The sequence below is a fragment of the Triturus cristatus genome, chromosome 1_1 (genome assembly GCF_964204655.1).
Source record: "Triturus cristatus chromosome 1_1, aTriCri1.1, whole genome shotgun sequence".
Taxonomy (NCBI): Eukaryota; Metazoa; Chordata; class Amphibia; order Caudata; family Salamandridae; genus Triturus; species Triturus cristatus.
The window spans coordinates 47,485,648-47,511,489 of NC_140579.1; the positions used below are offsets into that span (position 1 = coordinate 47,485,648).

Sequence of the window (25,842 nt, forward strand, 5' to 3'; positions counted from 1 at the left end):
AAATGCTTTGTTCGCCTCGATAAACCTGTGCCCGACAGACACCTGCTTGTTTCCTCATTAACAGAGGTTAGTTGTTATTGGAAATCCTCAACTCCTCTTTAGCTTCTGAATTGGCCTATATTACATTTAAAAATGCAGAGTCCACCCCGCTGCTGAAAATCCCATGCTGTCCTGTCCTAACAAACTGCACATCCTTTTCCAGTCTTGTGGCTGGCACTCTTGATGACAGCCAGTAAACAATCAACAACAGTCATTTATTTAAGGAACCCATATCTTTAATCTACAGACTGAGGACTGCATTAGACCAGCACATGGGGCATAGTTGATGGTGAAGGCAATACTTGTTGATCTTAGAATAGCGGTAGATGGTGCTGGTGTTGGAGGCCTCAGTTTACTGTGTCTTTGCAACATTCAGCATTGTTGCCCAAACTGCTTTCCTTAAAAGGGTCATTATTTATTTTATTTATTTGTTTTATAAAGTGCAAAAATGTTTCCTTTTGGTCTCTTTAGAGCACTATAAGAGAATGTCACATAGAACATCTGTTTGTGCTTAGATGGGAATGTCAGAGCCTAGACAGTTGAAAAAAACATCTTCCCAGCATCGTTGCCCATAGTAATTAATGCTGCAGAGTCTAGGGTAGGCAGATAGAGCTCAAATCTGATGTGCAGCATCAGAAAATTCTAGACAGTGCAAAACTTTGGCTCCTGAAAATGTCTTGGCCATCATACTCTCCACACATCCTTCCTTGTTGAAAGATGATCCAAGTGAGAGCATCCAGAATTGAAAATAGCTGGATGCTGAATGGAGCTGAGGCTGAAGAGTTTGTTCCATAATCTCAGGACTTGACCCCCCAGGGATCTTACTCCATGCTCTAGGAGAGTTGCTGGATTACATTTGAGGTGACCAATCATAAGTCCCAGGCTAGGAACCACTAAGGTGCCTGATTTTGGGTTATAAGCATTTTACTCAGCTAGACCTTATATACCATGGTTTCAAATATCGTTTACTCCACCCCTATGAAGCACATCTGTGGACCCATTTGGTTCTGTGTGCATAGAAAGTTGGTGAAATTAATACAGGAAGTTTTGAGCAATATAGATGTTTGTGTTTTCTATGGAAGAGCCTATGTTAAACAAGCATTGTCATAGCAAATAGTTCTCGCCTATGAGAGCTATTGGCTTTGGCAAAGTTTTGTAGCCACGCTGTACAGCAGTGCAGATGATTTGCAGTGTGGCTAAACTAACTTAATAAAGTGCTAAAATGCAGCTAGGGTTAATGCACTTTTTTTTAAAGTGCGTTTGCGCTGGATACATCATAGTCCTTTTTAGGTCTCGCCTGAGCCAGCGCTTTAGCGCTGCTCTCACAAGAGCTTTTGTAAAAGGGGGATTTGAAAGTGCAAACCAGTGCTTTCAGGCCGCCAACTACAGTGCATGTGCGCCGGGCGCTCGCACCATTTGGCAGCCTGCTGATCACTTTCGCGGCCGCTTTGATGTTCTCAGTGAGCCGCGCGGCCACTGAGAACATCAAAGCGGCCGCGAAAGTGCACACCATTTGCCACCCCCTCCCTTATCCCACTTCCTGCTTGTTTTAGGTTTGGTTCGTGTGATATAATTCCATAACGTTTTTTTCCCGACATGCCCTCGGGAGGCTGCTCACGTTGTCAATGAATTTCATAATAATAGCTTTGAGATACAATTTGTTCCTCGCCATCAAGTTAGTTGATGTTACACAGCCACATCTAAGGTGGACCGTGTTACTACACTGACCAGCGGGCCATTAATCACTCTTGACCCGGCTGCTTTCAGCACATCTCACAGCGTGACACCCCTCCGGGGATTGCAAATCCGATCCTGTAAATAGTTCAGACTGCCGTGTGCGCCATTCGCAGCCCCTCTTTGAAAACACTGAAACGCGCGCGCCGGACTCTCTGTTGCGCAGTCACAACACACCAATTAAACGGTGACCGGTTTAACTTGACTGTGCTTTCTATGTGCAACATACCTGGAAATCATTTTTATCAAGGCTTCCCATGCACCAATTGTGCGCAATTAAGGCAGAAATGTTGCCACTGCTTCCTGACTAGATTCAATATGAACGCCCTCGCTGCACCCCGCGCGCCACTTTCTGCCCGTTATTCTGTTTTATTGTCACAAATCGAATTGAGGTCCAACGCATAGGTGAAATATTCGGTGAACAAAACAAGCATTTGCAATGCAATAGGTCTCGCAGTAACACGAGTTAAAGCTATTGGCATTGTAAATGACAATGCCAATAGGCATTGTTATTTGCAATGTCAATAGCTCAAACTCGCGTAAATGCGAGACCTAATGCATTGCAAATGCTTGTCTTTCCTGATCCACCTCCAACATAGGATGGAAGCCTGAGCATCTAAATTCCTCCACTTCTTCTTTTATTTCTTCCAAGCAATCTTCTTCCCTTCTAGATTTCTCACTATTACTCCTCTCTCACTATATTCTCTGATATAGTCATTCTCTTTATTACCCAATGGACACAAATAGTCTCTATTTAAATTAGTATTCTCTGTTTTGTGCAATCTCACTCAAATACTAAATATATTTACCCCTTCCGTTATTCTAATCAGTAAATAAGTTCTCTAAAGACATGTTGAAATCAGTCTGTCAACGAGAAATAAATTCTTTATTAAAAATTGGTATGAAATATTACAAGAAAATGAGTATGAAATCTCTAATTATATGTATGTCGAACCCTCCCTAGCTGATGTGGGACGGTAAGTACATATGTAGCACTTGCTCAATTTCATGAAGTCTGCATACCCCCTAATCATTTTAGAGTACATATTAGCCTTAAAACCACTAATAAATGCTCTTCATGTATTGGGATCATTTGTTTCAACTCTTTATGATTAGTTTTAACTTCAACATTTCTAATTATATATATATATATAACAAACTGGGGGTGTGCAGCTTCAAGATGTCCACTGAATCAATGAAAGTAGGAAAATAACTTCTTTATTCAAAACATTTTCTCATAAAAAGCCAATTGGTGAGGAGGGCGGACAGTCACTTTCGTTCTCAATAGAGGAACCCCTTCCCTTTTGACCTATCAACCTGTGTGGTCGTGGTGCAATACACTTTGTCACAAGAGGATTTATTCAAAATGAATCCCTGAAAAGGACAACCATATTACGGCTGGATCCCCTCCCCTTTTTGCAACCAGAATTGGATTTGAAGTCGTTGACGGGCATATTTAGCCTACATTCAGTCGCTGATTTGTCGTGGCGGGGGCTTTCCACCACTAACAGACCTCGTCTTCACATATACCTGATGGACGTTGCTTCTTTTCCATCCAGGTTCAGACAGGAGCTTACTGTTCACTGGAAAGGGTCACCGATTTCAACAGCTGCATACTTTACCTATGGTTGCGGATATATCTGCACTACAAGTGTACTCAGATTTGTGACACTTTTTGCTTGCCCTGAAGAAGTTCCCGCTATGGGAATGAAACACGTTGGCTGGATTGTGTAAAAATCAATTGACTTTTTATGAGAATTTTTTTTGAATAAAGAAGTTATTTTCCTACTTTTGTTGATTCAGTGAACTTCTTGAAGCTGCGCACCCCCAATTTGTTATATGACTATTTGATCTGGAGCACAGTGACGCCACTAAACTGCTGGCGTAGGGGTAGTTTGCACCTGGTGGTACCTAATTGGGACAGAACCAATCTGCCATTCATGAAATAACCATATTCTGGGCTGTTTCAGATGATGATGCAGATACATCACAGTTATAGATACACTTACTGAGAACTCAACAGATCTATTCAGATAACCCCCGTCCACTCTTTTTGTGTTATATATCTAAATCTGTATTTGGTCCTGATGAAGGTGGTATAACTTCCCACCGAAATGTGCGTAGACCATTTCCAGACATTTGGGAATCCTACCAGACACACAGATAAAAGAAGAGTTGATGAGATGGATAATGAAATTATCAAGTGTCTTTGTAGAAGTCAAACCCATACAGGATCCCATATATGCTTTGTATTCTATTGTCACTTTTGTGTTGTATGTATGTATGATAGTATGGTTGAACAGGTTGATGGGTAAGAATGTAGGTATGATGGTTGTTTGTGGGGTTATTTATGATTTTGTGATTTGTACTTCAAATGTGCATAATTTATATGAATTTGTAATATATGTATGTTTTTATATGATGATTTGATGACATTATGAGCACAAAAAAAGAGAACAAAAATATACATAAAAGAGAAAAAATATATCTTTAATAAACAAAATAATGTATCAAATAAGCACATGTGATAAGATTTTGTATATGGGGAACATGTCTTGCGTATGAGCTTTTGGCCAATATTGTAATTAGATAGGTCAGTATAGAGGTTTTTCTTTCAATTTTGTTTTACTGGCTGTATGTCGTACATGATTTGTCTAAGAAAATCTAGCTTTTTAATATTTAAGGTGCCTTCCAGTGGAAATTGTAAAACCTCATTATGTGCTGTATATATATTCCACTCAGAGATCCAGATGCATGTGTAGTACCCGACCTCCACCAAAATGTCATATGCTGCCATTGCCTCGCTCTGCAATTTCTGACTCTTTAGATATATCGCCTTGTGATTTAGGTTTTGGAAATACACCACCAATGTTTCACACTAAATAAACAAAAAACAAACTCAAAACGACAATAAATCACTGTAAACAAACTTAGCGGACAACAGCAAATAACAGCTCAGCTCTGTCAAAGGTCCACCTATCGCAACCTGACTCTGTCAGCAACCAACCAATTAGAATGTGGCTTTGTGATTGTCTCACCAGTACCAGAGTGGCTCCCTGGCTGAACAACTAGTCACAGCATGACTTCTTTTTGGATATTAAAAGAATTATGCAATACTTTAAACAATTTAAAAATCAATTAATCGTTTGTTTACCCTACAAAGGAATAAAAGTAATTATTTTAAGTAAAAGAACTCAATCACCAACCATAGAAGTTCAAATACGAACAATAGGAAACCACCAACTGAAGTTCTCACCAGGCAAACCCTGACCAGCAGAAATATGCCTCTGAGTATATATTTCTCCCCTGTGCACCCACGGTTAGCGCATTAATTCAAAATACATTTTCAATCCTTAAAAGAAAAAAACTAAATTGTTCGTTCACAAACCCTATTGATGTGCAGTCGGTGCATCACTCTACACACTATGGTACAGACAAATAATCAATATCTCAGTCTTGAAATTTTGACTAATCCGACAACCAACTCCAATCTTCAAATCGGTTTACAAATGTGAATAATATTGTAATCAGTCCAAAGTTGAGCCCAAGATCATCATCACATATCCAAATAGTTCAACACAGAAATCCATAATCACAACTCATACTTCAAAATACATTCAGAAACCTAGTTTGTCCCTATTCATATTTACACTCAAAATGTGTTCAGCAACACACAGCCAATACAGCTAGTCACTTCCCAGGACGGTCCGACACCCGAAAACTAGCATATTTCCAAAATGTATTTTCTTATTTGATGTGTGGATTAAAGGCACACAACTTCAAAAATCTTTCAGGGGACCCCTTAAAGAGGAGCTGCTCTTAAGATAACCATCCTCTGCTTGAACCCCAATAATCTCCTGAACCCCAATATCATGTTAACCCCTAAATTTATCTTGCGCTGTGCAGAGATGTGAATCTTTTCCATGATCTAACAGTAAGAGACTACCCTCCCCATCGATGACACAAATTTAGCAGAGTACAGTCAAATTAGAAACTGGGACCACTCAAGAACTGAGTTTGAGATCAAAATTAAGTTTTAAAAGATTTCATGCAAAATTGTTAATACATACATTACAGAGAAAATACATAATTTACCATGAAGACTCGGATAGAGAAAACAATTATAAATTATAGTAGAATCCCTAGTTAGGCGATTAAATCCCCCTAAACTCATAAAGAGTCCTGACAGTATCCTAAGTGATAAAAGGCTCAAAATAAGCGGAATCTGCAAATTCAGCATGGTATCATCATGGTTGCATCACATTGGCAAATCAAAAACAACTTTGTAATTGTAAGATTTTTAGCACTAACTAATTTCTTAAGGTAAGAGAAATTGTCTGCCTGTGTCCTTAGCAATAGCACTCTGGAGATGTAAAACATAATATGAAAGATTTTTAAAACAATAGCTCATAGGCTTATGATGTTCTGCATGCTAATTTTAAGCAGCAATCCTTGAAAAAGTTTCATTCACAATACATGCTTTCTAATACCACAGCTTTTTTACTTCATCTATGTTTCTGCTGACACTGTGAGGAGCTAATACTCACAGCGGATCACTGATGGGAAGCGGGGAAGGATCAGGTGGAGGATTAGGGGAACTCCTGAAACTGCACCCATTTAAAATTAATGGATGGTGTCGCACACAAAAAAGGTAAAAGACACACAATTGATGGACGGAATGCAGAACAAATCAAAACATTCACCCCCAGTCAAGAGACCTGGGTTAAATCCATAATTCTTTTGCTCACCATGCTACCCCAGTTTAGACCTGGCCATATGCAAATCAGTCTTGACCCTGTGCCTCATGGGAACAGTCCATCCCGAACGGCCAAGTCAGGTCCTGCCTGGACCGGAAACAAGCATCCTAGGACCGGTTTCGGGGTTTCACCCCTCTTCAGCCAGGATAGCTTGATTCCAGTGGCACAGTGAGCCCAGGACCCACGTCTGGGCATACCTGGCGCACTTGGGGTGAGAAAGCAAAAGACATACAATTGATGGACGGAATGCAGAACTAATCAAAACATTCAACCCCAGTCAAGAGATGTGGTTTAAATCCATCATTATTTTGCTCACCATGCCACCCCAGATTAGACCTGGCCATATGCAATGAGTCTTGACCCTGCGCCTCATGGGAACAGTCCAGCCCGAACTGCCAAGCCAGGTCCTCCCTGGACCGGAAGCAAGCATCCTAGGACCGGGTTCGGGGTTTCACCCATCTTCTGCGGAAATGTGCCTAAAAGTGGTCACCCTCTTGTCCACGGGTCCAGAGACCAACAAAATAGAGATTGGCACTGGAGTTGGAATAAATAACAAGTTTATTACTCACTCATAAGTGGGACCACATCCACACAGCACTCAAGTGCTGCAGGAGGTAGTACACTAAATGCACAAACCATGTCCCTTTTATACCAGTTTTCTGCAATGTAAGCATGTGAACAGAAATAGGAAGAACAAGTTTTAGAAATAGTTATCTGCAAACAAGGGCAGATGAAGAACTACGTGGTCAGCAAAGTGGGAGGGGGAGCAGGAATGCTTATGGCAGCAGTAAATGGTCGACAGTTAACATCTGAGACCAGGTGCACTGGCAGCTACAACAAACCCTCAGCACGTACATTGCTTTAGCTGAGTCAGGAAGTCAACTAAAATAGATAACACAAGCAGAGTTAAAAGACGAGCTGCAGAGGATGGGAGAATTATGAAGGAAACTAAATGGACACCACAGCCAAAATGGCTGTCACTTACGCTAAGTAAAATATTACACATTTCCACAGATGACCCTTTTAGCATAAGCTAAGACATTTTCTTATGCTTTTAAAGGGGTACAATAAACATCATGTAAATCAATTAACATCATAGCGCTGACTTCTCGGTCTATTGCTAAACCGGCATTTACATTTTGGACTTTCCTTTTAGATGGTAGACAAGTAGTGCAAGTGGAAATACAGAGGGGACAAAGCATTGCCCCGCATTGGATACAGAAGAGAATTGCAATAATTATGAACAAGGCCAATAATATTTTCAAACCCCACACAGAAAATACGCTCCAGAACCATCCATCCCAAGTCCATGTTCCTGAGTCTTGATGCATCTCAGTAGCTATTTTGTGTAGTTTGGAGATGACGCCTATACAGAAGGTGAATTGTCCGGTGTGAAGACACAACAGCTGGATCCGATGATACAGCATGCTTCAACTCGATCAGCCAGAATAGCATCTAGAACAAGTCTATTCTGCAAAGCAACCATACGGATCAATGCTTGTTCTTCTGTCATGTTCCCTAAGGCCGCAGTTGTCTGATTGATCACTGCTTCCATTGTACGGGTGAGGCGACGGACCAGCTTACTGTTCTGTACTGGGCCAACAAAGAAGACGAATCCTCTATTAAAGTCGATCTGGCACATGCATCAACAATGCCATTTGCGATTCCTTATTAGCGAAAAATAAGGATTCGCTAATAAGGAATAGCTAAAGGCTATGCATGTAGAAATCGCTTACAAAATAGCGATTCCTAAACATTCCTTAATTGCTACTTGCAAATTGCGAGTTGCAATTAAGGAATTACCTCCCCATTCATTCCTATTGGCCTAGAGGCCCATAGGACTGAATGGGAAGACTTTCTTAATTTGCCATTCTCAATTAGAGAATCGCAAATTGCTCATGCAATTTCAAGGGTGCCAGGGTGTCAAAAGGACACCCTGTTGCACCCCTGAAATCTGCATATGAGTACATCTTGCACACACACATGCCCCAAGGGCATGTGTGTGTGTAAAATGGAACTTTGAAAAAAGCACTTAAGTGCATTTTTCAATGTTTTTGCAAATTACCATGAAGTTCAACTTCATGGTAATTTGCTCCCCCTATTAGCGAAATCGCTAATATTTTTACTTTCATGCATTGCATTTAAGGAATCTCAATTTGAGATTCCTTAAATGCAATTGCAATTTAAGGAATCGCAATTTAGAGATTCCTTATTTTGCTATTTTTGCATTTGGGATGATGCATCCCAAATACAAAAATACCGGGAGCAAAGGGTCAGATTCTGAGAATCTGCCCGTTTGCGACCGGTTTTTGTTTTGATGCATGTGGGCCTATATTGTTCCCAAGTGGTCTCTGTCTGTTCGACTACAGAGACATCGATTGCACGTTTTCCCTTACCACCAGCATGGTGATCGAACAATTGCAACTCTTGATGGTAGGTTGGGGGAGCCAAAAACACAGGTGGTAGGAGGAAGGCTATGTAACAGCTACCAGACCAGCCTGAAGGTCGGAAGTTGTATGCCTTAATTCCACAAACAAAATAAAAGTGTGACGTGATGCAAGCAGGCTGCTTCGGCCTCTCGTAGACATCTGCAACACTATAGTAGAGTTACTGTGGCCCACTGCCATATCGCCTGTACTTTGTTGCCATGACCACTGGCCGCCTTTGTGTACATAGATAACAAGGGGTCCATTTCTTTTAGCCGACCTTGAATTTGGATACACATAGTTTGTTGCTGCACTTCCTTTACTATATTCTTTTATTTCTAAAACAGTACCTTTTGCTTGTGTGTCCCCATCTTCGTTGGGGTAACAGACTTTGTTCATTAGAGGCATATAGAAGTTTGAACCAAGCTGGGCATGAGCCATTGTGAGAGAAAGGAGGCTGTGACAACGGGATTACTTTTTTTTTTGATAAACAAGTTTTATTAGGTTTTGTAAAAACACAATAAGGAACATTGAGCCGGACAAACCACCACTGTGCAAGCACACGGAATGAGACCAATCTCCACCTGTCCCCACCCAAAGCCCCACCCCCCGCCCCCACCCCCCAACACACCCACTCAGAGTACATTGCCCAACCATTTCCCCCATACTCTACGATATTTCTTGGGGCAACCCCTCGCCTGGTAGAGAGTCCGTTCCTGGGCCGCGCACCAGTCTACACCAGCACTCCATTTGGCCAAGGTAGGCGGTTGTGAGTGCTTCCATGCCGCTGCAATATCCCGTTTGGCCACCATGAACGCAGTCATAAGGAACAGCTTCTCTGCGCGGGTACCCTGTAGACCATCAGTGATGCCCAGCAGGGCGTGTCTAGGATTGTGTGGCACTTCCCAGCCCAGCACCTCAGTGAGATCAGTCTCTATGCCCCTCCAGTAATCCCCAAGATCCGGACAGGACCACACCATATGAATGAAGTCGGCCGGGTCAAAACCACAGCGGGGGCAGGAAGCTTCAGCTGAGAGGCCCGCACGGTGTAGACGCGCCGGTGTAAGGTACGCTGTGTGGAGATAATATATTTGAATCAGCCGTAGCTTGGCTGAGGCCGTCACCAGCCGTGGGCCATAAGGGCGTCCCGCCAGTCCACCTCGTCCAGGGGCCCCACCCACCCCTCCCATCTGCCCCTCAAGCCGTTCTGGACCGCGGGAGTGTTGTTAATAAGAGTGCGGTGTATACGGGAAATACCCCCCCTCCCTAGGTTGCCCAGCAGGACCTGAGCTTCCGGGGGACTATGGTCCGGCAACCGAACATCCAGGGGAGTGTAGGTGCGGATGGCGTGGCGCAGCTGGAGGTACTTGTAAAATTGTGATGAATGTAGAGAGAAGCGCGCCTGCAGCTCCGCGTAGGAGCACATGCGTCCCCCCCGCCAGACGTCCCCCAGCAGGGAGATGCCGAGCAGGTCCCATGATCGAAAACCCTCCAGGGCAGCAACGTCTCGCAACCACGTCCCATGCCAAAGGGGAGTGGCGCGAGTCAGCTGCCCGGTCCACCGGGTGTGACGGAGCGCCGCTCGCCAGGCCAAAAAGATCGCTCTAGTGATGTCGGGGCAGGAAGCGGGAATGGGGGCACCATACAGACGATCCAAAATGCAGGGGAAACCCAAGGCAGTTAGTTCCACCCTGTAGGCCGGGTCGGACCAACCCCCTCCGAACCAATCATGAATAACGAGGAGGCGAGTGGCCAAATAGTAGAGGTAGAGATTGGTCATACCGAGCCCTCCATCGAAGGTGGGCAGGCGACACGTAGCGAGGGCCAGCCGCGGTCTCCCCCCACCCCAGAGAAATCGAGTAGCCAGCCCGTCCATCTCGCGGAACCAAGGCCGCGGAAAGGACACGGGGGTGTTTTGTAGTACGTAAAGGAACCGGGGGAGGACCATCATTTTGTAGAGTGCCACCCTCCCCAGCGGATTAAGCGGGAGCGAGTGCCAGCGCGCCAGATCAGCCTTGGCCCTCTTGACCAGGGGGGCCACATTAAGGGCCCAGCTCAACTCTGGGAGAAGAGAGATCCAAATACCCAGGTATTTAAAGAACAGCCGGCGGAGGGGAATCCTGTCCTGCCAGTCAAAGCATTCCCTGGAGGGGTGCAGAGGTACCAGGACCGATTTGTGTGGGTTCAAATAGAGGCCGGACGCACGGCCGAAAAAGCCCAAGAGATGGAGCGCACGGGGACCAGATTGGGCCGGGTCGCTAAGGTACAGCAATACGTCGTCCGCATACAGGGCTATTTTGTCGGGCACAAGGTCCGGCCACTCCCAGCCCCGAAAAAGAGGATCTGCGCGGACCAGGGCGGCAAGGGGCAACAGCGGGCACCCCTGCCGCGTCCCCCGGCCGATCCGAAACGGCTGCGACAACGCCCCATTAACTAGCACTCTAGCACGAGGACGCGCGTAAAGGACCCGCAACATTCCAACAAACTTGGGGCCGAAACCCATCTGAGCCAGGACTTCGAATAGATAGGGCCACCCAACCGAGTCAAAAGCCTTCTCGAAGTCGGCGAGTAGGAGCGTGAGATATGGGGATATGCGGTGGCGGTGAGCCAGAGCCACATGAAGGCGACGCAGGCAGTGGCGAGTACCCCGATCCGGCATGAAGCCACATTGGTCTGGATGGACCAGGTGCGGCAAGAAGGGCCGAAGCCTCTGCGCCAGGACCGCCGCGTAGATTTTGATATCCGTATTAATGAGGGAAATCGGCCGATAGGCCGACCTATCACAAGAGGGTGGTGTGGACTTGGGCAAAACCACAATCGTGGCCATGTCGGCCTCTGGGCGAAAGGAGCCGCGTTCAACCGCCTCGGCATACAGGGCGCTCAACCGAGGCGTCGGAAGGTCTTTGCAGGTGGCATAAAATTCCTGAGGGAATCCATCCGGTCCCGGGGTCTTTCCCGCGGATGTGCGCCCTATCGCCTCCCCAATCTCCTCTAGAGAGATGGGTTCCTCCAGGCTCTCCCAGTCACCGGACCGAAGGCAAGGGAGCTTTAAATTATGAGCTGCAAGTAGCGAAACTAGGGACAATTCCGGCGCCCGGGCACGGTATAACTGCGCATAATATTGAGCAAAGGCGTTTGCCATGGCCACGGAGGAGGACTTAAGCTGGCCCTCCGAATCGGTGACCGCCGGGATAATGCGCGACGCCACCGAGTACGTAACCAGCCGGTGTAACAGAGCACCATTCTTATCACCCCACCCGTAGACCCGTGCCACCGAGGACTGGCAGAGGAGTTTAGCTGCGTCTAGCGACCGCTGGCGAATCTCCTCCCCTAAAAGCCGCAGCTGTCTATCTACAGCCGGATCTCCATCCGCGGGTAGCGATTGCTCCAAACGCAACGCCCGGGCCTCGCAGGCAGTGAGTTGTTGGAGCTGCGTCTGACGGTGGTGCACCACCAGCGCCTTGGCGGCCCCCCTGATGGTGGCCTTACCCGCCTCCCAGAGGGTCCCCGCCGATGAGACTGACCCGTCGTTGTCGCCAAAGTACTGCACCAACGCGGATCCCACCCCCTTGCAGAGCTTCCGATCCCGGAGAAACCAGGCGTTGAAGCGCCACATCTGACGGGCCCCCTGGGGCGGGGAGCCCAGCCCCAGGAGGACAGGGGAGTGATCGGATATCCCTCTAGGAAGGATTTGGACGTCCTGGATGCCCGCACAATCGGTGGAGGGGACAAAGATAGCGTCGATCCGCGCGTGAGTGTGGTGGGCGGCTGAGGTGTGGGTGTATTGCCGTGTGTGCGGGTGCCAAATACGCCAAGCGTCGCATAAGCCCTGAGCTTCTGCCCACCCCACCAGCTGCTTAGCCCGCGCGGGGCGCCGATACCAGACCAGAGGAATCCAGTGGCGGGGCGGAGACAGCGTTAAAATCCCCACCCACAACTGCACCCGGTGGGAGATCAGCCAACATAGATGCGGCCTGGGATAGTGCCCTGGACAACTCAATGGGTGGCGCGTAGAGTGACAGGAAATTGAGCGGCCGACCATCCAGCGTACCGCTGATAGCGATCCCCATCCCCTGGGGGTCTCGGATCACCCGGAAAAAGACAAAGGGGACGGAGCGGCGCAGCAGGATGGCGACTCCCCGAGATCCGCGAGAGTATCCCGAGTGCCACACCCGGTCATACCCTTACCTGGCCAAGAAGGGACACCTCTCACCCAGCAGGTGGGTCTCCTGGAGAAGGAGGACATCGACCTCGGCGCGCTGGGCATACTTAAGGACTGCAGTGCGTTTGAGTCTGTCCAATAATCCGTTCACGTTCCATGACAGAATGCGCACGCGGTCCCTGGAGGTGAGATCACCCATGGGAATGGTAAGAGCAGAGCACTTTAAAGATGGGATGGCAGTGAGAGGCCAGGACCATGGGTCCCACACCGGGGAGGAGCATTGAACTGCGCATGAGGGCGAGCGGCAGTGGGGCATGCGCGGGTGGGTGTGTGGAGAGGCACGGCAATGCACTGAGTGTGGTGTAGTAAAAGACGTTCAAAGAAAGACAAATCCAACCCAAACAAAACATTCCCCCAGAAAGAAACAACCAACAGGCCCCCAACCCCAGGCCCCCACCCCCCACCCTACACTTCGAAAACGGAAGCATCTGTCGCCCGAACAAACCCCAACAGGTACAAGACCCCAAGCTTAGATGCTCGGGTATAAGAGCGTAGTGGACCCCTCCAGAGGTACGGATTTCAGTGATACAGCCTAGGTAGTGGCGAGAAAGCATAAGAGTGCAGAGTCCCCTGCTCCCCGCCCTCGAACAGGTCCGTCTCCCCCCGTGGACACCCGGGGCAGACCACACATCACAGGGCAGGACTGCGGGAAAGGTCAGACAAGTCCGACTGTACGGTGAGAGGGACAGGGGATCCCCCCGGCCTGGGCGACCAGCAACGCCGGGGTCCCCCTGCCGCCCTAGACGAAGCGTCGGAGGAGGCCGACGAGCCCCTCACACGTCTCTCAGAAGCGTTGGCGGACCGGGTCCGGATCGTCGCCACTCCTCGGCGCAGCCGGGACTGCGTGCGCTTCCTGCGCCGTGGTCGTCGGGTTACGGGCGCCTCGCGGCCTCGGGACCCCGCAGCGGAGGACACCCCCGCGGGTGGGCGCAGAGGCCGCTCCTCAGTGAGCCAAGTCCAGGCTGCCCGGGGGTATCAAAGAACAGTGTCTTGTCCTGGAAGACAACACGAAGGCGGGCCGGGAACTGGAGCTGGTATTGAAGACCCAGGGAGCGCAGCTTTTGCTTCACATCCATGTAGGAACGGCGCTGCTCCTGGACCTCCCGGGTGTAGTCCGGAAAAACCATAATGGTGTGGTTGTTAAAAGTCAAAGGCCCACGCACTCGTGCCTCCCGCAGGATAGCGTCTCTGTCCCGAAAGTTGAGGATCCGTAGGATAAACGGGCGCGGGGGAGCCCCCACGGGGGGTCTGGCCGCCAGCGACCGGTGCGCCCTCTCCACCACGAACCAAGTCGACAGCCCGGTCTCCGGCATCCAGGACTTGAACCATTGCTCAAGGAAATCATCGGCACGGCCAGACTCCACTCCCTCCCGAAAACCCACCAGGCGAAGGTTGTTGCGACGGGCGCGATTTTCTGCATCTTCTGCCCGCCTGTGCAGTTCCTTGGAGTGGGTGGTGAGCTCCCGGACCTGATCCTGCAGCAAGTGAATGTTGTCCTCCGCCGTCGAGATCCGGGATTCCGCCTCCGTAATGCGGGCTGTGGCGTTGCGGAGATCTTGCCGTAAAAGCGCGACATCAACCTTCACCTCCCCAACCATCCCACCAGGCATCAATGGCCTGGAGGATGACAGTCAGGTCCTTATTCGGGGCCGAGGCCCCCCCCCCCCCCGCCCGGAGGGTCCGAGCTGGCGAACTGGTCGATCCGCGTCTGATGAGAAGTGCCCGGCAACTTGGGGCCCTTCTCCTTGCCCATGGCGGACCGATGGAACACAGGCAGACGGCCCCCGCTCAACAACGGGGCAGCCCCCTGCACCAGGCCGGAGAGGGCGATGGGAAAGGAAGGAGCAGGGGGCGCAACCCGGCCACTCCGTTGGATCCGGACCAGATCGCTGTCGCCACGGCGGGGGGGGGCCACCAACCAGAATGTCCGCCCGCACTGGTGCCCAACGGTGAACTGTGGGGGGGGCCACCGGGACGCCGGTGTGATCAAGGCAGCAGGAGGTCAGGGGCCGACAGCCCAACCCCCCCGAGATCCGGGGGGCAAGACGCGGCTCCAGAGAGGGTACGATGGGGAGACCCCTCTCAGCCAGCCATGTGCCCGAGTTGGGGGGGCAGGTCCCCAGGGGGGCCACCACCGCAGTCCGCGCCGGTCTACATCAAGGGCACAGGAGGGGTCGTCCCACGCCGGCCGCAGCGTCCGCCCCGGGCCGATCCGCCCGCCGACAAGGGCCTCACCACCCCCGGGCAGCGTCCGTCGAGCCTCGCCTCCCCCAGCTCACCTCAGAAGCAGATCAAAGGGTCTCAGCTCCTCCGGTCACGGGGCAGCCGCTCTTCGCCTACGCCACCTCCAGATGCAGCCAGCCAGGGAGTCGTCAGGAGAGCACGGCGGGGCGGCCAGGGTGACTCACCCCCCGGGAGGCAGCAGCAACACAAGCCTCACCGCCGCCAAGTAGGTGCCAGGAAGGAGCAGCACGGGCAGCGCGTCCGCCCTCCGGGTCCGCAGCAGCTGGAGAGGATCGTGCGGCCCTCGCCCCTCGTGGTGCGCCGGGGCCTCTCGCAGCGGATGGAGCCGCACAGGGAGCCTGATGGATTCCTCCCGAGCGCCGGCGCGGGCTGCGGGCCGTCCAACTCAGCCCCGGAGGCACCAAGACAGGCCAAACTCGCTCTGAGGGTCGGGTATCGGGACCTCCACACTCGGCGGACAGCGGATCCAGCCTAGGACAGCATCCACGGATGTGGGGCGACTACGAGGGGTCCGGCAGCCAGGAGCCTCACACCGTCGCGGCCATCTTGGCTGGCGCCACCTAGCGCCCCCAACGGGATTACTTTTATGTTGTGATGAGGAAGAATCTTGCCACAAACCCAACAGTTAGTAGCATTGCTTAGCTGGTGTTTCTGATGCAACATTTGAAGAAATGATTTGTTTCTCAGATTTTGCTGGTATCCCTGTTCATGTTGCAGCAAATCAAAATGATGGTGCTCTTTTGCAGCAAGTGATGTAACAGTAATGTTAGGTAAGGAGGCTCCAGGCATTACTTCCTTCACTACCCACATTACAGTGGCGATGATGGCAGCAGTCAAAGTCAGACCAAAGATGCAGATTGTACACCCGTTGCACGTTGTCGCAGCGATCTCCTTCTTCTTAGGCGAGCTCATTTTCATCCGCAAACAACAAAATAGCTGATGCCCTAAGGTCCTGGGCAGGCTTTGGTTTCTTCACTAACGTTGAGACGAGTAGTCACTAAAAGGCATACCCCCCCTTTGCAGTCAGTCTTTAACCACCCAGGACAGTGGCTCAAACAGTCTCTTTTTGCGATGAAATGTCTTTCTTCCTGGATCGAAGCAGATATCTAGATGTACCAAGGATCGTGTGGTCCGGGAAGACTTCCTCAGGTCTTTTAGGTGACACAGCTCATCCTCTCTCGGTGACCAAAATGTCGCAATGATCTGTCAGCACAGCAGGGCTCACAAAGGGAGAGCTTCCCGCACCTGCTGATAAATAGAAGACAAGCTGTCAGTTAACTGGGACAGATAGTCACTCATCAACATGTCTGGGGTACCTAATACTGGTGCAGAACAAAGGGCGTGGCGTAACTGTTTTAAGGCGCTCTGGCACTCATCAGTCCATGGTAGGGGCATCGGAGTGTCTTTAATCAAAAGGGCCCACAAAGTTTTAATAATGTGCGAAAAACTGCCTACAAAAAGAAGTGAGGCCAATCAGTGCACGAACATCCTTCTGAGTGCGGGGTAGAGGAGTGTCTAGAATGGTTTGAATACGGTCTGGTGTGAGTGCATGTCGCTCCTTAGAATGGAGGTGATCTAAATAGGTAACCTGCTGTCTACAATATTGCAATTTCTTTCGTGAGACTTTGTGATGATGGGAGGCAAGAAATGATAACAATATCAGTGCTCCTTCTTCACACTAGGTAAGGACGCCAGAGCTGCATCCTCATTGATAAGACAGGCTCTCTCAACCATTGGATAACTGTTATTTAAAATAACAAGCACACCTTCCGGAGAACAACGTTTTGTAGCACGAAAATATTTAAGCATATCGATACCCACAATGTTGTCTGGCGTGTTAGGGGAAAGCAAAAATGGACATGCTGCAGTGAATTTGTCAAGTCCGAATTCAAGTGGCTGTGAAAACGGGCTAGGTGTAGGTGTCCCATTGAATCCTATCGATGTTATCATTGTGCCGGACAGGGGAGCCCTAGGAACCAATTTTTTAGACAGAGCACTACGGGTAGCCCCTGTATTAACCAGAAACCGATCAGTAGATCCCAAGACGTTTGCATCAACATAAGCACCCATTTGATCTACTGGCCCCTCAACCGGTTCCTTACCCCATCCTAGGCATCCCGATGCATAATCGGAATCTGCAAGGGCATCAGCAGAATAATCAGACATTTGATATTGATTTCGTCTATCAAAAGTATTCGAGTAATTTGGTCCTTGTTCAACTGCTTCAAATCTGGGGCAAGCTCCTGTACCTCCCCTGCTTCCTGAATTCCCTGGGTGTCCTCTCATACTTCCCTTTCCCCGCTGGTACTGCTGACCTCGCAGAAGAGGGCCCTCAGAACACCAATGCCCAGTCTCTTTACAATAAGTACACTGATCAGGGGACAAATTTGCTCAAGGGAGAGGGGGCACCCCAGGTGTATACATTGCACGTCCGCCTCTTCCACCTCCCCTAAATGGTGGACCATATACTTGAGCCAACATAACTTTTGTCTTTAATTCCTTAACCTTCTTATCCTCCCTGCCTGTCGCTTCCTGTTCCTGTCGTTCATAATATTGGGCCATAGTCAAAAGGGAAACTGGGGAAGATGTAGTCCAAGAAATCTTGCTGGCCTTTAAGCGACTAGCTATTTCCGGGTAACATACTGGCGACAAATTTGTCAACAAACAAATGCTTACCCGTATCATCGGCCAATGACTGACCACTAAAATCATGGTGGACTTCCTTTAAGTTGAATGTTAAAAAAGCTCACCTGGACCATTACCACCAAGAATCCCCAGCCTAGAGTACTACCAGTGGATTTTTAAGGGTTTGTCCAAGTGGATTGTGAGAATTGAAGTCCCAAACTTTCAGGACCATCTTGGTGCTTCCAGATCCTTGGACTACGTTTTGGGAACTATGGGACCCTCAAAGAAACTTTAGAAAGATGTTCCAGAAGTTTGAAAACGTTTGGAGCAACTTTGAAACAAAGCTCCATAAGTGGACCAACTTTACCTGGCCAGCCAAGCCGTCGACCCTCAATCGCAAGCCGGCCTGCCCACGAGGTTCGTCCTGCTGAAAAGCTCCGTAGGTCCGACTTCCAGAGTTTGAGCAGGAGTTGGTAGAAACCTAAGCTGGCAAACTGTCACTGAATCCAGCCTGGTAAAGAGCATCGAGGGACCCCAGGACAAAAAGCTCAGTGAAAATGTATAAATCTGAACGTAGAAAGGTGACCAGGACCAACCGCAAGAGTCAAGCCACCCACCTTCAACTGTGAGCTGGCCTGGATCTCTGGTTTGTCCCGCTGGAAGGCTCCGTAGGTCTGACTTCCATAAGTTTGGCCGGGAGCTCATTGCAAGGCAAGCCAGCGGGCGAACCCTCACCGACTCCGGACTGGCTGAGAGCTTCGAGGGACCCCAAGAAGAAAAGCTTCAGAAAAGTTTCTAAGTCAGAAGGTTAAAACTTTGACTGAGGCCTACCGCGAGGGGTAGCCGTGCAGGGCTCCATCGCGGTTGGCCTGAAACTTTGACCTTGTCTCGGTCCAGCACGACTAGATGTCCCAATCGGCGCTATATGTTTCTATATGCTATACAGTTCGAAATCTTTAAAAATTCCTATCTCCATTTCCCTACATTGTATTTTGTCATGTTTGGTGTCATTTTGAAGACTACAATATTACCTATTTTTATAAATTGGTTTTGGATTTTTATTGTGTGTTGTCTTAATTGTTTACTGAATTGGTGTTTTTAAATGCTTTACATTCCTGTCTTTTAAGTTCAGCCTCCCTGCTCGCAGTCAAGCTACCAAGGGTTGAGCATGGGAATCATTTTCTGAGACCTATTTTGAGCCCTTTATTGTTTCAGTGGCATTAATAATTCACTTTCTAATAGCGGTTCTACAGCGGATGGCGCATTGCACCGTCCCCTGTAGGACCGCTAAAGTCGTAATAAGGCCCTTAATCTTTAAACACAACTACTATATCACCCCGATGAACACCATGCAGCATGGAAATGGTCTTTGAGAGACATAGATCTTTGATTCTTCAAGTAACATTCAAATTGACTAGGTCTTTTGTTGATGATGATCAGACTTTTTATGAAATCACTGAGTATAAAACGTTGGTGCTCTAACACGTTTGCTTACAGACTACATAAGTCAATACCTACATATTGGTATGAAAGCTTAACATGAAGCGTGGTTTTTATTGTTGATTATAGGCAATGCATATATTCTACTTGCAGTTGAGCAAAACAGAGCTTTTCTGGTGTATGATGGCTCTCATAAGTGGGGTTGTATTATGTAGCCAGTTTTTTTGCATGTTCCTGGCAGCGATCAGAGTACTGTAAATGAGTGGACTTCCCTTGTGTAGCAATGCCTGGAACTTGTGTTGGTTGTATCACATATTTTGAATCTTTTCTTCAACAGATTTCTTAAGTACTGTAGCGATAAAGGAGGTTACACTGGGTTCCCATACCAGGAAGATGACATGGCAGAGGATGATCTTGCAGAACGATTGAGTGCTCTCAATTTAAATACAGAGCCACCAGGTAAAACCTAGTACGTTGTAACATAGTAAACATGCCATCATGTTATTTCATACTGAAGTATTGACTCTTGGTTAACTAACCTCGTTACCTGCCCAGTATCAATAGAGGAGAATTTCACATTGAATTTAAATGGGAGCTGTTTCCATTTTCGGTGTGTACCTAAACTAATAGAGAGTAACCCTTCAAACGGACAAAGGGAACTGGGTTCAAATAACCGGAAAAAAAACTATTGTCCCTCATGTGCTTATTCATTCAATATTGTGGAACACCCCTATTGTTCTTCTATTATCACATTCATGCATACATACTCAATATGCATAAAACCTGTTTTTTGCAAAAGTGTCTCCTCCTTTATTAAAAAATGTTCCTTTTATATTCATGTAACGCTGAATCACAATAATTGATATGTTCGAGGCATATGAGCTGCAGATTACACACTTGTGCATAGATCGCCATCTGGTGTTGGGCCCGGATGTTTGCAGTTTGTTTTTCCTCTTGGAAAGTCTTTGGAAGTCACGAGGTCGGTGACTCCTCCTTTGGATCGTATTGCGCATGGGCTTCGGCTCCATCCTCAGATTGTTTTTTTCCGCCATCGGGCTCGGATGTAATCTTCGCACTCCGGTTCCGAACAGCTTCCAGTTCGACGATCGACACGCAATCCACACCCCAAACCGCGGTATTGTTTCGATCGCGATCTCCCCCACTCGACGCGCCTTCTCATCGGCACAGACCTTCGGTTCCGGTCGTCAACGGCGGCCTTCGGGCCTCTCCAAGCTCCGGTTCTGGCTAATGGAAAGGACTCCATTTAAAAAGTGCCCTCGATGTGGGTCCAAATTTCCCCACACCGATCTCCACGAGGTATGCAACCTCTGCCTCTCCCCTGAACACGAGGCTCGAGACTGTCTGACGAGTAAGTCCTTCCGGTCCAAAAAGACTATTCGGGACCGAAGAGCCAGAAGAACTATGGCGCACTCCTCGACGACGATTCCGGACGTCATCTTCGGAGAAGGCATCGACGCTCCAGAGCATTACACCGACGAGGGCTCGTCAGCGCTTCCGAAGCCGACGACTCAGATGTGGAGGACATCACCTCGGCCAGAGGGTCGTGAGTACTGATCCCCCTCCCCCCCCACACCCCTGCCGGCACCGAAAAAGGCTCCGGTCACACCTTCGCCTCCGGGCCTAGGCAAGACCAATGACACTGCTTCCAACACTGCACCTTCGGGCCCGGTAAAGAAGCCAAGCAAGCCTTCCGGCGGCATGGGCTCGAGCCAGCCTATCGTCGGTGCCGATAACACGCTTCGGCACCGAAAAAGAAGCTGACTCCCATATCGACACCGAGCCCCGCACCGAAGCACCCGGGGTCGAAACACAGCTCTTAGGCACCGACACCACCTTCGGTGCCGACCAAAGCACACAAGGCCACCGACACCGACACTTCGAGGCCGAAACCCATCTCGGTGCCGACCAAGCGTCCGGAGGTTCCCAAACCGGTTTCCAAACAACAAACCGGTACAGAAAAGTCTAAAAAGCTAACGGCCCTGACGCCTCCGGCACCGACGGACCGACCAGCCTCACCGGACTTATTTACACCGGATCCCTTGCAAAAAACACTCACCAAGGATCCAAAAACTGGACATTTGACACTCTCTACCAAAAAGAGACATTTGGAGAAGCCTGCTCCACCTCCAAAGAGGAAGGACTCTGCTACCTCTCCGTTCAGAATACCTTCCCCACCTCTTCCACCTCCTTCACCTTCCCCACCTCCGCCTTCTCCACCCCAACCTCATCGTTCTCCCACCCCTTCTCCACACGATGATGATCATGGGGACCCATATGATAACATAGGGGGATGTGCCCCAGGACCTACCCACAGGGGACCCCACCCCTACAGGATCCCCAGACCCATGGGACGATTACAATATCCCGGATATCCCCAACGTCCCACAAGATGATCTTTACCCCTCCAGACCATCTCCACCGGAAGACTCATTGGGGTTCCACCATCTACTGCAAAGACCGGCACACTATCACGGGGTAGACTTGCATACCGACCCCGTGGAGGAAGATTTCCTCCTCGACACATTCGACACCACACATAGGTCTACCTCCATATTACCTATGCTCAAAGGAGTGGTAAAGCATGCGCCAGAAGTTTTTAAGGACCCAGTTAGGGCCAGGGTCATTAACCGGCGCGTCGAGAAAAAATACAAAGCTGCCCCCACAGATCCCTCCTACATCAGAGGGCCAGCTGCACTAGATTCTCTAGTGGTATCCACTGCCCGTAAACGGGCAAATTCCCAGCGTCAGGCGAAGCACCACCACCTGACAGAGTCAAAACTACTGGATGCATCAGGGAAGCTTACTGCGTCACAAGCAGCCAATATGTGGCGTATCGCCAATACTCAAGCGCTATTGGCCAGATATGACAGGGCACATTATGACGAGTAAGAAAGCATAATGCACCACCTCCCTGAAAAATATAAAGCTAGGGCCAACGAACTAATTCAAGAGGGTAAGACTATTACTAACACCTCTATACGTTGTGCCCTAGATGCAGCAGACAGCTTCCAGGGCCATCAATACCAGCGTCCTCCTCCGTCGCCATGCTTGGCTAAGAATATCGGGGTTTAAACCGGAGGTACAAGCCTCCATCCTTAACCATCCCTTTGACCAGGAACATCTATTTGGCCCAAAAGTGGATGAGGCCCTAGAAACAATGAAGAAGGATACGGATACGGTGAAATCCATGGGAGCCTTACAGTCACACCCTCCTAGACGCTCCTTTCGCCGCTCTTCCTTTCGAAGTACGTCTAGAGGCTACTCCTCAGACACTGCGTTCACTTCATACAAATCCCCTACTCAGTCCACCTTCACAAGGGGTTATCAAAGAGGCGGCTATAGGGGGAACAATAATAAAGGCAAAGGCAAAACAAACAACGCCCGCTCTGCCACACCGCCTACACAATGACTTCCCCCCCCCCCCCCTCCCCCCCCGCACCCCCCAGACCATTCAACTCCGGTCGGAGGCAGACTCCAACATTTCTTTCCTGTCTGGGCTACCATCACCTCAGACAAAGGGGTAACACAGATAATTCGGTCAGGCTACTGCCTAGAACTAATATCTACCCCCCCAAACATTCCCCCCAGGCAGCGCCCAATGTCACAAGAACATCTAAGCAGGAGGTAATCTCCCTCCTACAGAAACAGGCAATAGAACCCGTTCCTACCAACCAACAAAATATGGGAGTCTACTCCCTATATTTCCTCATACCAAAAAGGGACAAGACTCTGCGACCCATCCTAGATCTCCGGCCCCTAAACACATACATATACTCAGACCATTTTCATATGGTGACGCTTCAGCAGGTACTTCCACTCCTCTCCCAAAACGACTTTTTGACCACTTTAGACCTAAAAGACGCTTATTTCCACATTCCAGTGCACAAAGCTCACCGGAAGTACCTCAGATTTGTAGTGGACGGACAACACTACCAATTAAAAGTGCTCCCGTTCGGAGTCACAACAGCGCCAAGGGTATTCACCAAGTGCCTAGCAGTGGTGGCAGCACATTTGCGAAGACAACACATCCACGTCTTCCCATACTTAGACGACTGGCTGATAAAAGCCAGGTCATACAATCAGTGTGTACAACACACGTCCACCACCATTCAACTACTCCACCAACTGGGCTTCACAGTAAACCACCAGAAGTCCCATCTACAACCATCCCACATAAAACAATACCTCGGTGCCACCATAGACACCTCAAGAGCGCTAGCCTACCCCAATCCTGCCAGGATTGCAAGCATTCAAGCTCTACGCACAAAATTCATAGCACAACACTCCCTTCCAGCTCGAGTGTTTATGCAACTAATAGGGATGATGGCCTCTTGCATCTTCATAGTACCTCACGCAAGACTCCAGATGCGTCCTCTCCAAGAGTGCTTAGCACACCAATGGAACCAGGCCCAGGGTCAATTAACAGATCTGGTGTTGGTAGACGGTCGCACCCATCGCTCTCTGCAGTGGTGGAACACCACAAACATTTCCAAAGGTCGATCGTTCCTGGACCCGGTTCCTCAAATAGTACTGACAATGGACGCATCGCTCTCCGGCTGGGGAGCTCATCTACTACATCTCACCACACAGGGCAAGTGGACACCTCAACAAAAGTTACTCCATATCAACCATCTGGAGTTACTAGCAATCTTCTTAGCCCTAAAATCTTTTCAAACCCAAATTTCAGGCAAGGCAGTCCTGATCCGCACAGACAACATGACAGCCATGTATTCTATTCAAAAACAAGGCGGCACACACACTCCACAGCTCTCTCAACTAGCACAGAGCATATGGAGATGGGCAATACCCCAGAAAATCTTTCTCCTAGCTCAGCATGTCCCAGGAGTCCAAAACACAGTGGCAGATCTGCTCAGCAGGCAGACACAACAAATCCACGAGTGGGAGCTTCACCTGCAAGTTCTTCACCCGTACTTTCAAATGTGGTGGCATCCACAGATAGACCTCTTCGCCACCCACGAAGACGCCAAATGCCCAAGCTTCGCCGCCAGATACCCACACCCATTGTCCAAAGGAAATGCGATATAGATGAACTGGTCAGGCAGATTTGCGTACGCTTTTCTGCCTCTCCCACTCATTCCACTAGTGGTGTGCAAACTACAACAACACTCCCTCATACTAATATTGGTAGCTCCAACTTGGGCCAGACAACCGTGGTACACCACACTGCTGGAACTATCTGTAGTACCGCACCAAAAACTACACCTCTCTCCACACCTCTTAACCCAGAACCATGGAGAGATCAAACACCCGGACCCAGCACAGCTCAACCTTGCGATCTGGCTTCTGAAATCCTAGAATTCGGGTACCTAAATCTTCCCCCTGACTGTATGAACATCATCAGAGAAGCTAGAAGACCTACCACTAGAGCGTGCTACGCCGCCAAGTGGAAACGTTTTGTTGTTTATTGCCATAACACCATCAATCCACTGGACGTGTCCATTCAACACATCATAGGCTACTTACTCCACCTACAAAGGTGCAATCTAGCCTATACGTCCATTCGACTACACCTCGCAGCTATTGCAGCTTACCTACAAAACAGGCAACATCTATCACTCTTTAGAGTACCTGCCATTAAAGCCTTCATGGAAGGCCTTAAAAGAATAATTCCCCCCAGAGTGTTACCCTCACCTGTGTGGAACTTAAATATCGTTCTCACAAGGCTAATGGGGCCTCCCTTCGAACCTCTGCACAAATGCGAACTACAATTCCTAACATGGAAAACCGCTTTTCTTGTAGCCATCACTTCCCTTAGAAGGGTCAGTGAGATACAAGCACTTACCATTCAGGAACCTTTTCTCCAAATGCACCACAACAAGGTTGTTCTCCGTACCGACACCAAAATTCCTTCCTAAAGTCGTTTCTCCTTTTCATCTAAACCAAACAGTAGAACTACCAGTATTTTTCCCGCAACCACAGACCGTTGCAGAAAGGGCTCTTCACACACTGGATGTCAAACGAGCATTACTCTACTACATTCAAAGAACACAACCTTTCCGTAAGACCAAACAACTGTTTGTTTGTTTCTCTCCACCACACAAAGGCAACCCCATCTCAAAATCAGGGATAGCTAGGTGGATTGTAAAATGCATTCAAATCTGCTACCATAAAGCAAAGTGAACGCTATCCATTCCCCCGAAAGCCCATTCTACACGAAAAATAGGGGCTTCCATGGCATTCTTAGGGAACATCCCATTAGATGATATCTGCAAAGCAGCTACATGGTCAACACCGCACACTTTCACAAAACACTATTGTGTAGATGTGCAAACTAAGCAACAAGCTAGTGTGGGCCAGGCAGTACTCAAAACAT

At 48.9% G+C, this 25,842-nt stretch overlaps 1 protein-coding gene across 8 annotated transcripts in view; it reads left to right on the top strand.

The window, feature by feature from the left end:
* LOC146869330 (RNA helicase MOV-10-like) overlaps positions 1-25,842 on the top strand; it is a 614,726-nt gene that overhangs the window by 556,724 nt on the left and 32,160 nt on the right. For all 8 annotated transcript variants that reach the window (XM_085650280.1, XM_085650264.1, XM_085650271.1 and 5 more), the window contains one exon: positions 19,825-19,946. In XM_085650280.1, the coding sequence (XP_085506406.1) occupies positions 19,825-19,946 (122 nt within the window). The remainder of the gene's footprint in view (positions 1-19,824; positions 19,947-25,842) is intronic.